The 14012-nt window shown below is 30.1% G+C and overlaps 2 protein-coding genes across 2 annotated transcripts; both read left to right on the plus strand.

Moving 5' to 3' along the window:
* Window positions 1–2001: 2001 nt before the first annotated feature.
* LOC148299150 (retinol-binding protein pinta-like) lies at window positions 2002–5237 on the plus strand. The gene is made up of 6 exons (XM_088276349.1): window positions 2002–2154; window positions 2607–2766; window positions 3739–4000; window positions 4125–4235; window positions 4341–4446; window positions 5086–5237. The coding sequence occupies exons 1-6, from the start codon at window positions 2016–2018 to the stop codon at window positions 5235–5237; spliced, it is 930 nt and encodes a 309-aa protein (XP_088132475.1). The 5' UTR covers window positions 2002–2015.
* Window positions 5238–6025: 788 nt separating this feature from the next.
* On the plus strand, window positions 6026–13372 carry LOC148299151 (retinol-binding protein pinta-like). Its single transcript, XM_088276341.1, has 7 exons — window positions 6026–6160; window positions 7237–7381; window positions 7477–7636; window positions 7962–8223; window positions 10045–10155; window positions 10714–10819; window positions 12617–13372. Exons 2-7 carry the CDS (start codon window positions 7243–7245, stop codon window positions 12766–12768), a joined length of 930 nt encoding a protein of 309 aa, XP_088132467.1. The 5' UTR covers window positions 6026–6160; window positions 7237–7242; the 3' UTR covers window positions 12769–13372.
* Window positions 13373–14012: the final 640 nt, after the last annotated feature.

The raw sequence follows: 14012 nt of genomic DNA on the forward strand, positions 1-14012 counted from the left end.
AAGCTCGTAAACCTACTGTACTGCAAGTGTGCATGTCCGTTAAAAGCTCGAAGATGGAATACCCTATCAAATTAAATCAGATTGATTTAACGGGAAAGTCAATTGATATCCATTTATAAGGTATGTTTATTAGGCTCATAGTTTAAAACCTGTCCCATGATATGAACCTTAGGAAATCCTTGAGGAGTACCTTTATAAGTCAGGTTTAAAAAAAAATAAATTAAAAACTAAACAGAAGTATAAAAAGATGTTATATTTATTTTTAGACCATGACACTCCAATTTGAAAACAATTAAAACGAGAACATAAACGGAAACATTAAATATAGTACTAAAAATAAAAATAGCGGACAGCAGCGTAAGAGGAAGCAGACCCCCAGGAAGACCACCTAAACGATGGAGAGATAGCTGGTCTTCCACCTTCCAGGAGTGGACCGGAGAGTGACAGGACATATTCATATATAAAGAAGAAGATGAAGAAGAAGAAATAAAAATATATATTTTTAAAACTTAATGACTAAAAATAATGATACAGTTCATAAATATTTAAAAAATCAGAGGTCCGATGGGCAATTTATAGAAGTTTGAACTACACACACGTTTAAAAACTACAGGATGTGGTTTTCATTTAACCGATGCACTAATAATCCGTAAAATTGAATACCAATATTGAGTAAAATCAAAACCCAAAAATTATTAGTTTCATTGTTTCAATTTGATTCAATTATATAACAATGTTTTTGTTTCCATCATAATGAAATGACGTTTTCATTATAAATCGCGATCCAAATTTTAATTTACACCTGTGCGCGGTTTTGGTTGCATATGATAATCTTTATCTGCAATCACGAAAAAATAAAATTAAGTTTACGAATGTCTCCATTTACAAAAGATTCGGCTTACGAACAAAGAACTCTCTTTTTGCGAAACGTATTTCTGTCTATAAAAACAATTAATTGACAAACAAGGTGTTACCTCATTTGATAGAAAAAATCCGTAAAAGACTTGAATTAATTTGATAATGAAAATCAAAAACGGCTGCGAAGAAAAAGTATGTTTCAGATAAGGATGTTTCAAATTGATTTATTTATGAGAAAATGTGGGTGAAATGTAGTGAGATGTAATGTTTCGCGAAAAAAATATCATTTTGATGAGCTGTTTCTTTGTATTTTGATTATATTTAACAAAAATCTCCTGGTTTCTTATTTATATGAATAGTGCTATATTGTAAAATATTTAAATATATCCGCATAATGTGAAATCTTTGAATGAAATTAACTCTATTGGATATGTTTCCAGCATGACAGAAACATCACCTTAAAGTAGCTTCAAGCCTGTTTAAAACCATGGTATTTTGTTTTCGTGGAATTTTAAAACATGTCATTTTTTTGTTAATATGTTGAAAAAATTTTCACTTAACATTTTTATTCTATTATAAACAGTTTCATTTTTTACTTCAATATTTAATTCGTATCACTCTGAATCGGTACTTGATGTTTAGAACTGATCATTTCAATCTCATGTACTCATCAATTAATCGATAATGAAGCAGTGTTATAATATGATGTGATGGCCTATGTACCGTTTTGGGTATGGATGAAAGTTATAAAGAGAAGTTAACGTGCAATTTTTTTGTTATAAGTATGAATTTTTAGTGTTATACGGAGGATTTACATCAAAATTTCGATTCGAGTGGCGAATAGCTTTATGTAACGAATTAAAATCGTTACTCGAGATTACACCGTATTTTTATATTATTTTGACCTATTATATGATCATTTTTTGATTGGTATCAATATAACTGATATATTTTATCTCAATATGTATGTACCTCGAACATAACGTTAAAAGTGTTAGTTGTGTACACATTTTTACCGATTCAGGTGATTATCAATATGGTGTATATTTTAACAAGTTATCTAGAAAAAACGTAATGTTTAAGTGCGCGGATGAGATATTACAAGTACTATGGTTTAAATGAATTATATTATTTGTAGAAATAACAAAACTACCGAAATGGGAATAAGGGAACTCAGTCCGGAGTTAGCCAAACTTGCCCAGGATGAATTGGGAGAGGTGCCTTCGAGGATACCAGCAGACTTACAAGCCATTAAGGATTGGTTGGAGAAACAAAAACATATAACTGCAAGGACAGGTAAACAAAGTTTTTATAACTTACAAATATGGAATAACAAGGGCTTCCTAGATCCTTTATTGAATTTAGACTTGGACATTTTGAGGGGATTTATAATATTTTTTAAATACCATACTTTTGACGTATGAAGTTTTTGCATCTATCACATTATTTCGTGATTTTCTCATATGAGTGCGATACATTTTTTGACTGATACATAACTGATAAAACATACGTAATTTTTTAACGGATAAAACGATACAATAACTGAAGAATGAGTATAAAATTACCTCTAAAGAAATAGTGAAAAAAAAAGAATAGCAGCTATAGCTAGAACTTTCAGGGTTGTTTGCATACCCGTACCTTGTACGAGTACTATTATATCCTAAATCTTTAGTTTTAATTGACATTGACTAGTTTTTATATCAAATATTATAAATGAAATCAAGATATTATTATTTTTTTTTCTTCAGATGATCAATGGCTTATCGCCTTTCTACGAGGTTGCAAGTTTAGCTTGGAGAGAACCAAAGAGAAATTAGACAACTATTACTCTATGAAGACAATGGTACCTGAAATAACAATGTCAAAAGATCCACTTGATTCTAAGTTGCAAGAAATGATCAAATTGGGGTGAGTGTAATTTTTATTAGTATTTTGTACCTTATTTCATATATAAGTAAGCATCTGAGTCAACTCCAACGCCAGCGAATCACCAGGTTTAAGGACCGACCCTTTCTAATAACAGGTCCTGCTGTCTAGAACCGTTTGGTTCTCATTTGAGGATATTGCGAAATCCCTATCAGTTTTGATTACGTCTGAAGACATACCTTTTATTAAATTCAAATTAGAATTGATTTATTCATTCAAACCGCATTTCATTCAAGTAATAACCTTTTCCCTTCTTTTTATGTGGAGTGACATTTATTAATACGGCGTGCTAGTACCGACACTAATGTATGGAAGTGAAACATGGAACTGGCAAAGGAAGGATGAAAGCAGAGTGAACGCTGTTGAAATGCGCTCCCTCAGACAAATGTGTGGAAAAATCATTGTATGACCGAATTAAAAACGAAAATATAAGAAAGGAATGTAAGGCTGAACGAGGAATAATTTAAAAGATTTGGAAGAGTTCTTTGCGGTGGTATGGACATGTAGAGCGAATGGATAACGAGAGAATGACTAAGAAAATATATATGGCGAATGTGAGAGGGAAAACAGAAAAAGACTTGGACGACCGAAAAAGACTTGGCACGATCAGATCAATCGGAACCTAAAATCTGGCGGTGTCAAAAGTCTGCGTAATCGGAGGGCATGTATGACTAGATGTATGGATGTGAAGGAGGCGAGGAGTGTATGTCAGGACAGAAGAGTGTGGCGTTCCATCCTCTCTGCCTACTCCTGCGGGGAAACGGCGTGATGGTAGTAGTAGTGATAGTAGTAGTTTATTAATAACATTTGTATCAGCAATTGGATTATAATTAAGTTCTTTTAGAGTATATAGCACATTTTTTTTTTTAAAAAATACCCTTAAGGCGATACGCATCAGACAATATTATTATCATATTTTTTTGTTAAAGTTTCTTTCATAATTAATATTTTCAGTGGGTGCTTAATTCTACCTAAGCCGTGTTCTCCGTCTGGCCCAAGGGTCTTGATAATTCGTCCTAGTTGTTACGACACCAACAAGTACAGTATCCTGGACAGCATGCGACTCAACAACATGCTCTTGGACATGTTGTTATTAGAAGATGATCACACTGTCATCGCTGGTCAAAGATTGATCATCGACTTGAAAAACGTTGGCATGGGCCATTTAACTCAGATGACTCCTTCCGTTATTAAAAAGATGGTCATGACAGGAAAGGTATTAATTATTGACTTACTAGAATAATGAATCTGCACCGACATTAACGTGAATTTAGAAATGTTTTTACTCAAATTAAATAAAATGCTGGATTCTTAAATTGGTTTTATGGTTCGCTTTTCAGGAATCGCGTCCCATAAGGCAGAAAGGAACACATCATATTAACACTCCACCGGGGGTTGAAACAATTTTTTCGATTTTCAAATCATTAATGAATGAAAAAAGCAAGCAAAGGGTAGGTGTTTAAAGTATGTGTTATGTGTAACAAGTTAACTTGCGTTGATAATAAAGTATTGAAATATTGACAGATGAAGTTTGAATAATTAATGATTTATTTCAGATTTTTATCCACAACGAAGATATGGAAGCCCTTCATCAGTTCGTCCCTAAAGAGATTTTGCCCGCAGAGTATGGTGGAAATGGAGGAACCATTAAAGAAATTATTGGTGAGTCATTGTTTATATTGATGGTTGAGTTTGCAAAAATTAAAGTTTATAACTTAAATCTTTTAAAAATATAAAAACTTATTTTGAATATTTATTGAAATTGTAGGTACAGTGGTTATTGAAGGAGTAATTGTGTACAAACATACACACATAAACACTCACGCATACAAATAATTAAAAATATTTTTCAATTAATTTTTTATTTCGGCTTCCAAATGTCAATTAGGTTTTATTAATAGTTATTATTCATAATTTGTAATTGAAGCACTAACTTTGTGCTTTTCCATTTTATAATTAAAATATAATTTTGTTTTAAAATCACCATAAATATTTTATTATAACATAATTAAAATGTCTACCGGTTTCAAAGCGGTAGACATTATAATTAAATTATAATAAAAAAAATCATGTGATTTTTAAACAAAGTTACATTTTAATTATGTTGAAGTTAATATTCAGTGTTCGAATTTAGTATGACTTCATTTTTCTGAGAAAATTAGTACTTCTCTAACATTTTTGGTGATTAAATAAAATATCAAATAGTTATTTATTGAATCAAAATATTGAGTCATGTTCCCTTCATTTCTTTTTTCACTAAATACATTTATATTATTTTGTTTATTGCTGTTTTTGTTTCAGATCTCTGGAAAGAGAAACTGGAGAAACATCGAGATTGGTTCCTGGAAAATGCTAAATTCAAGACAGATGAGAGCAAGAGACCTGGAAAACCCAAAACAGCTGAAGCCATTTTCGGAATAGAAGGATCTTTCCGTCAATTAAACGTTGATTGAAATTAAAATTCAATGAAAATCGTTTAACCCATATTAACTGTACGAGTGATTTTAAAACATGATTTAATTAATTATTTAAAAATAAATGTAAATTTGTTCTATATTACTTGCAATAAAATGTTTTTCACATACTCCGTATGATGTTTTTACTCAAATAAAATAAAAGTATTTCCTATTTTAGAGTATGTATATTAATTTTAAATCAAACACAGACTTTTGAGTCTACTAAATTGTATTTTACTAACAAAACAAAAACAAAAACACATGTATATTAAACCACTCATCATACATATAAAAAATCATATGTATGCAACAGGAAATCAAATATATTGACCAAAGCACACATATTAATGATGAACCAAAGGTAATAATTTTATAACTTTATATATTAAGTTAAGTTACTTTTGTAAAAAAATTAGTAAGTAATATTCTCCATTTAGTTGAAATATTATTGGCTAATCTCTAAATATACCACCCAACCTATATTCCTGTTAGAACTATATATGCAAGGAATTAAAAGAACATCACATTTAAGGTTATGTCCCAAAAAACGTACGGATCCATCAAAGAATTGTTAAAATTGCACTGTATTATTTTGAATCATATCTTATATCCGTAAAATTTGTAGTTTAGACAAGACTTTATTACCTTGTTAAATAGTGAAGATAAAAAATATTTAATAAAGTTTGGTATTCCGTGGAGTCGTCTCGTCAATTGGAAATGTGTATTGTAATTAAGGTGTCTTTAATCATATCTATCATTTGATTTGACGTCTTATCAAATGTTTTAATTGTATAAATTGATACTTCAACGGTGCCACTGCAAAATTGAATCAGTTGGACGGAAGACCTTTTGAAACGATAGTTTAATAATTTCAACGGCAAAGAAATTATCAAGTTTTAAGATAGTTTATTCAAATAAGGGTAGGTTTGATAGATCGTGCGACTTAATTTAATTTATCATTTTGTAATGAGGGGTATTTTCAAGGTTCTTTCTGGGCTTATCAGAAATGTGATTATTTACGTCGTGTAGTTTCAGTTTAATATTGTTTCGGTATTAAAACAACAATTTATTTATTAAAATATTTTAATATTAGAATTTTGCATAAGGATCAATATTTAGACCTAGTGATTTGATGATTTAAAATTCGAAATCCTTTGTCAATGCATTTTTAGCGTATTTTTATTATTATTTTATTTAAATAACATAATATTAAAAATAAGGGGATTTAAATATTATAAATAAAGCCAGTAGTGCGAAGTGGTGAGTCGGTTAGTGTCGGTTAAACCCGGGCTCAGACACAACATAATTTATACTTTTAAAAACATGTCTAATTAACAGAAAGTCGTGACAAATATTAACTTTTTAAATCATTTCTACATAAGTACGATTCGAATTATTTTTATAAACTAAAAAAGTAAAAGAAAAACTTATCTCTAAAATTTATTTATAAAACAAACAAAAAAACTTTAAATGTAATCCAAAATAATAAACATAGCGTATAAACAATATAAAGAAACGGAAAGTTTAAATTCTCAATAAAGGAAAAAAAAACTACATAAAAACAGTTGGCCCAAAAAGCCTATCTCTGTAGACCGCAAGGCTTTCCTTTGTTGGCTAGAAACCTTAACCTTGAATGCACGAAAAACTTTCTACTCTTTTGAAAAAAGTTACAACGGAGAAAGTACCATATTTTACATTTTGCGGAGTTTAAAATTAACCAACGGTTTTATACAGCAACCTATAATACTTGTGAACTCGGGCAAATACATGAGTTACTTGCAAAAATGTTATCATATAGTTTTATCAGGGCCTGCACATATACGTATTGGAATTATAACATATAATGATGCAAACATGAGTAAAATAAACATTAGAGCTACAAGTTTGCTAAGTGCGAGATATGTTTTTTTTTGTTTAACGTTATTATAAAGATAGCGTCATCGATAAGATAATATAGTTTTTGATATAAAAATATACAAAACTTTCTCGTTTACAGTATAAAATGGGTATCAGGGAATTAAGTCCCGAGTTGGCCCAAAAAGCAAAGGATGAACTGGGAGAAGTTCCTTCCAGGATACCAGAAGACCTGCAGGTCATCAAAGACTGGTTGGCTAAACAGAAACATATAAATGCAAGAACTGGTGAGGTGTACCCATTTTTTTTTTGTATTTTTGCTTTTGTATTTTTGACCAAACTATATAAAAAAAGTTACGATACGGTCTATATCATATTTTAGATGAGCAATGGCTCATTGCTTTCTTGCGAGGATGCAAGTACAGTTTGGAAAGGACTAAAGAAAAGTTGGACAACTATTACATGATGAAGACAATGGCTCCTGAATTTACAAAACCTTATGACCCATTGGATCCCAGAGTGCAAGAGCTTATAAACTTAGGGTAAATAATAATTTCACTTTGTGATAATATCTATACGTTTTTAATTTATGTTTTATTTGGTAAATACCACTAATTCTTATAATTTTTTGTGATACGTGTTTCGATGCATTCCGCATTCTTTTCAAACCCATTATGTGAAGCCAAGTCATACTGTTGTCACCTTGGGACGTTGAAGAACGAAGAGGGGATAGGAGCAGTTACACACATACTGAAAGACCTTATTACAAATTTTTCATTCTTTTTGCAATTTATTTAAAATCTGTTTATTTATTTAAAATTAAAAAAATAATTAAGTCCACGTATGAAAACCGTATGCATTTTCTAGGACTTGCGTCGTTTTACCAAAGCCAACATCCGCTTCGGGGCCAAGAGTGATAATGATGCGTCCCGGTTGCTATGATCCCAACAAGTACAATCTTTTGGAAACAATACGCCTGTCATTCATGTACTCACAGCTGCTGATGTTGGAAGACGACCATACCTCCATTGCTGGTGTACTCACAGTTGGCGATTTGAAGCATGTAACCATGGGACACTTTACGCAAATGACGCCAACAGTAGTGAAGAAAATGATGATGAGTGGAATGGTAATTTTTTATTATTAAGGGTGTGTTAAAAATACACAATTCATGGGCTCTGCGCGTGTTCTACACGTGAATCCACACATGTTGTTTGTGCACATTTAAAAACAAATTGGAAATAGTTTTTTTAGTATACCATAGATGTACATTGAAAAATATTTTTTATATATTTAAAAAAAATAATTATGAACTCTTTTGTTTTCAAAACTTTTTATTTCCTATAGACATTAAATGTATTTACAATATTCTAATTCAATTAAAAAATTCAAACCCTTAACCGCACCTCAATGGTGCATAGGGCACTCATCATATAAACGCAGTGTTATCTTGATCGTTAACGTATGAAGGAAAAATGATCAGCCCTCCGCTTCAAGTACCAGTAATATTGAATTTACATCACAGTGAAAGAATCACTTAAATTTATTTGACCCCCCCTAGGAATTGAACCCGGGACCTCCAGAACGGTAGCCGAGTGTGCTGACCATTACACTACGGAGGCGGATAATATTCTAAAGAGATATTTATTTTATTGTTAAGAATCTTACATAAAATTCATGAAAGTTTCTTCTAATTAAAAATACTAATGTAAACCATAGGTGTCGCTGACGAAGTAACACGCGTTAGATCTTTTTTGAAGATAAATACACTATTACTACCATCACGCCACTTCCCCGGGTAGGCACAGAGGATGGAACGTACACACTTCTGTCCTGACATACACTCCACTTCCTTCTTTTTTTATTATTTTTTTATTCATTTAATATATTTACATTTTTATTTATAACATAATAACATTTGAATCGTTTATACATATGGAGAACTTTTATATTTCGATTCGCTGTGCCTCTCCATAAAAAAGTCTGTGCTCTTGTGCTTGGAAAGGGACTTACACTCGTGGTTTAATGTTATATAATAAAAGATATAATAGTTTTTTTTAAATATATTTTTTTAAAGATTTAAATGTATGGAGCTTTAATTTTTTTCTTAAGGATTTTTATATCATATATTTTTTTTATTTCTTTAGGGAGTTTATTGAAATGTTTGATTGCCAAATATTTGAAGTTTTGCTGAAATTGCTTGGTGTTGCATTTTGGAATAGAAAAATCGTTTGAGAATCTCGATGATAAATTCTTTGTTAAATTTAAATAGTTGTCACCCTTTAGTATTTGAAAAACTGCGGTTTTTTTATAAATGGATTCTATATTTGGGACTTTTTTAAATAATAATTTTGTTGGAAATATGTTTTTTTTTCAAGATGACTTTAATTATGGTTTTCTATACTATTTTCTCTGAGTTCAGTATGTTGTTGTATGAGCCTCCCCATGCAATAATGCCATACTGTAGTAGTGAGTGAACGATAGCATAGTAAACCCTTTTTAGGTTGTCGATGGTTAGTGTGTTTCGGATTCTAATGAATATATATATGCATTTTCTTATTCGTTTTACTAGTTCATTAATGTGACTATGGTATTACTTCACATCCATACTTCACATCCATACATCCCTCTGATAACGTAGACTTTTTAAATCACTAGATTTTAAGTTCAAATTGATTTATTCTTGCCAAGTCTATTTCGGCTATCTTCGTTCTATTCTTCCACTCACCTTCGCCAAATATACATTTTTAGTCATTCTCTCGCTATCGATTCGCTCCACATACAAGTCCCTAAAATGGCTGTCAATCATGGGTAGAATGGCAAATGTTATACAGTCGCACAATCACGAGTTTTAAGCCTTGTGAATGCCAAGATATTTTCATGGTCTTCTTCATCTTTGTTGAGATATAAAATAATGAAAATCTTGATTAAAATGTATTGTTTATTTTAGGATTCAAATCCTGTCCGACAAAAGGGTGCGCACCATATAAATACCCCACCAGGAGTAGAAACAATTTTTTCTTTCTTCAAATCTTTTATGAACGAAAAAATGAAACAAAGGGTAAGAGGTTTATAAATATTCTCAATATTTTAAGCATTTTCTTTGTGGTTAGTAAGTTTTAATTATATATATTTAAAAGAAAAATTAAAGAAATATTAGTATATAACCACTCACAGAGATTTTTTGTCCACCGGTTTCGAGTTGTACCCGTTTCTTCTTCAGGGCAACCACTACAAAAGGATGCAAACAATACTACACGTAACTACTATAGCAGTAGTATTGTTTGCATATTGTTGTAGTGATTGTCCTAGATGCAAACAATACTACACGTCACCACTATGGCAGTAATATTGTTTGCATGTTTTTGTAGTGACTGTCCTGACGAAGAGACGGGTACGTTTCAAAACCGGTAGACAAAAAATCTCGGTGAGTGGTTATTTACTAATATTACTGATATATTTGGAAAAAAATTAATATGTTTATAAATATTTACTTTGTTTATTTGTATTTAATTTCAAATTAAGGGAAAAAATTATATTTTCTCCAACTTTAAATAATTCAATCAACACGAAAGATGAATGAAATGATAAAAAATAAAAACATCTTGCTTGTTTACAGATGTTCGTACACGGCGATGATAAGGAGGTTTTCCATCAATACGTACCTAAAGAAATATTGCCTGCCGAATATGGTGGAGATGGCGGACCTATTGCAGATATGATTGGTAATATATTTTTACAACTGTTTTTATTTTTTCTTAAATTATCAAGGAAAGATAATATCAAATGGAAATTAAAACTTGCCTTTTTCCTCATCTGTAATTGATTAAAACTTGTTCAATGAATCCAATAAAACAAATCATTTAACTTAAATGAATAAAAATTAACACTCAGTTACAAATAAAGATCACGTCATGAAGAATTTAGAAAATTTAGAAATACATACATAAAAATTAAAATTCTGTTAAAACGTTAACTTATGCTTCCTCCAAATACTTAAATAATCAACATGGCTTTCCAAAAAGTAAAAGTCGAATCAATAAATAATATAATTAAAAAAGGAATAATGAAATTTGATTATTTATAGAGCCCTCTTCTTTTAAAATACTGCCTCAAGGGCGTTTCATTGTGATTGGAGTGGGGAAATAGTGGAAATGATTTAGCAAACAATGTTTAGTTTTTTTTCTAAAGATCGTCACTATTTATGATCTCATTATTTATATCGGTCCCACAGCAGCAAAGGGACGCTCGCAAATTTTGGTCTTGATCTCACCAGCTCTTGAGAGCTGGTAAGATCATTTTGCATATGGCAGATATTGTAGCTGATCGTAGTCTATCAACAAATTCGTCTGGAATACACAGTTTCTTTAGATATTCTGGAGCGATGTTATGTTTTGATTTATACAAGTGTAGACATAATTTGTACGAACCATGTCAATATGTCTATAAGATATAGACATGTAAACCATGTCTATATCTACCATGATAATCGAGATACAGGATAACACTTCCTTAGTTGCAAACCTCAAGACTTCGATTCCAATTTTGCATGGACGATGAATGAAGAAAAAAACGGAGCCATAATGTTCTCTACACGCTGATCAAGATTTGGTTGGTGACCGAAAAAACATATCATTAGAAAACACCTCACTGCTTTGATCAGTATGAATATCAATGTTCACGTTAAAATATAATCATTTCATTTGTTGCTGACTCACGTTGGATTAAGCGAAAAATTAAATTAATTTAAAATGACACTTCGAATTGCGTTATCTACAATGATATATAATTATTGATCACACTTGAAAAATCATAAATTACAAATCTCTTTACAAACCAATTTTTTTTAAATTTAGTTGACAATTAATTTTTATTTTGAATTTCAACTAAATTTGGTAAACACCCCTGTGTCTTAAAATATACGTGTTTCGATTTTCGTTATTCTAAATATATATATAAATATATATATATATATTTATATATATATATATATATATATATATATATATATATATATGTATATATATATATATATATATATATATATATATATATATATATATATATAAATATATATATATATATATTTATATATATATGTATATTTATATAAATATATATATATATATATTTATATATATATATATATATATATATATATATATATATATATATATATATATATATATATATATATATATATATATATATATATATATATATATATTTATATATGTTTCAATATATTTGAAGAAACAGTGGTATATCTTAAGTGAAATTCACATTAGAAATGGTTGGGTATTACCATAAAGTGCCGAATCTACGAATGAAATTATTTTCATGCTGTTTATTGTTATTATTATTTTTTATGAAAATAAATATTTTTATGTATTTCTATTGTTTCAAAATGTCAAAAAGACTTATTTACTTAAAAGCGTTATTTACAATGTTATAACAATGAAAATCAACATTAATAAAAATAAATAATTATTACTTGTCTATATATTGGCGTTCGTTTCCAGGTGAATGGAGGGAAAAGCTAGAGAAACACAGGGATTGGTTCTTAGAAGACCATCAGTACAAGACCGATGAGAGCAAGAGACCTGGAAAACCCAAAACGGCAGAGAGTCTGTTTGGGGTCGAGGGCTCCTTCAGGCAGCTCACTGTCGATTAAATTATATCCACACAATTATGTAAAGAAGATACTGCTGTAGTCCTAGTCTCTAAACCATGACCTAGTAGCGATATTTTTAATCATTTAAAATAATATATTCGAAAGATTTCGTTTTCTGTTTTAAATTATTAAACTCACATGGTGATAACTGCAAAATCATCTTTAAAAAATGCCGAGATTTTGGTTTATTCAATATCTGTTGTTAAAATAAGGTTGACATTACTACTTAATGTTGATTTCTGTTTTCGAATTTTGAATCTTATTTTCAGGAAGTTATTTTTACCGATTTATTGTAGAAAGAGATGTGAAATAGAGTTGAACTTAAATATGAATTATTTGCACTACTAACTAAGTAAAACTTAAATTCAAAATAAAATCATTTCCACTACTAAAATAACACGTCTGGAATCATCGCTTAGAAACCCTAGGACTTATATCGTCTCAACTGAATTCTATTACTAATGTACAGGAATCTGAATGTCTTTTGTGTTCTCTTTTAAAAATGAAAACAACAAACACGAAAACAAGATAAACGTAAGTTTTTTTACTCATTCATTTTTACTTAAATTTTTATACTGTAATAAAATAAACACATGTTTGTAAAGATGGTTATATATTTTTTTTCTTGCTTGAGTCCCTTTAATATCAATGTGCGGCTCACATTCCTATATTTTTTTTATCCCTATTTGCGCCCAAATAGTGCACACGGCACAACATCGGCGAGATATGACTCCTGCAGTCCTGATTATTTAATTCAGGAAAAGTAAATTTGATGGGTTATAGAAGATGAAATAAAAGAGTTCGGAGTGAAGGATATTACTGATATAAGGAAAAGGTAATGGAGATTGAAAAGTAGGTAAGATAAAGAGGAAGTTGCAATGGCTTGGATGTCAGGGGTTCCAAACCAGTATTTTTAAGAGAACTAGAATATTAATTTGTAACTTGAATAAATTATTTATTAAATTTTTTAGTCCTTTGATAAAATATGTTAATTTTACAAAGACAATGAAAAGTGAGTGGAAGATCTTTTGTAAAGATTGTGCAGTGGGTTGTTCACGCTACACAAAATATTGAAAATATAAAACGATATATTACCTACTCCAAACCATAACATATATGAGAATTTTATCACAAAGAACGATGTCGCGGCTACCAATTTCAAGAACAGGATTGGTTTTGGAGTGGAGCACCTGTTCCATGAAGCCTGGGATAGGGTATTTATAGAAGTCAACGCTTAAATATGG

This window comes from Brachycentrus maculatus, unplaced genomic scaffold, assembly GCF_059751285.1.
Source record: "Brachycentrus maculatus isolate JH-2025_06_01 unplaced genomic scaffold, ASM5975128v1 h1tg001305l, whole genome shotgun sequence".
NCBI lineage: Eukaryota > Metazoa > Arthropoda > Insecta > Trichoptera > Brachycentridae > Brachycentrus > Brachycentrus maculatus.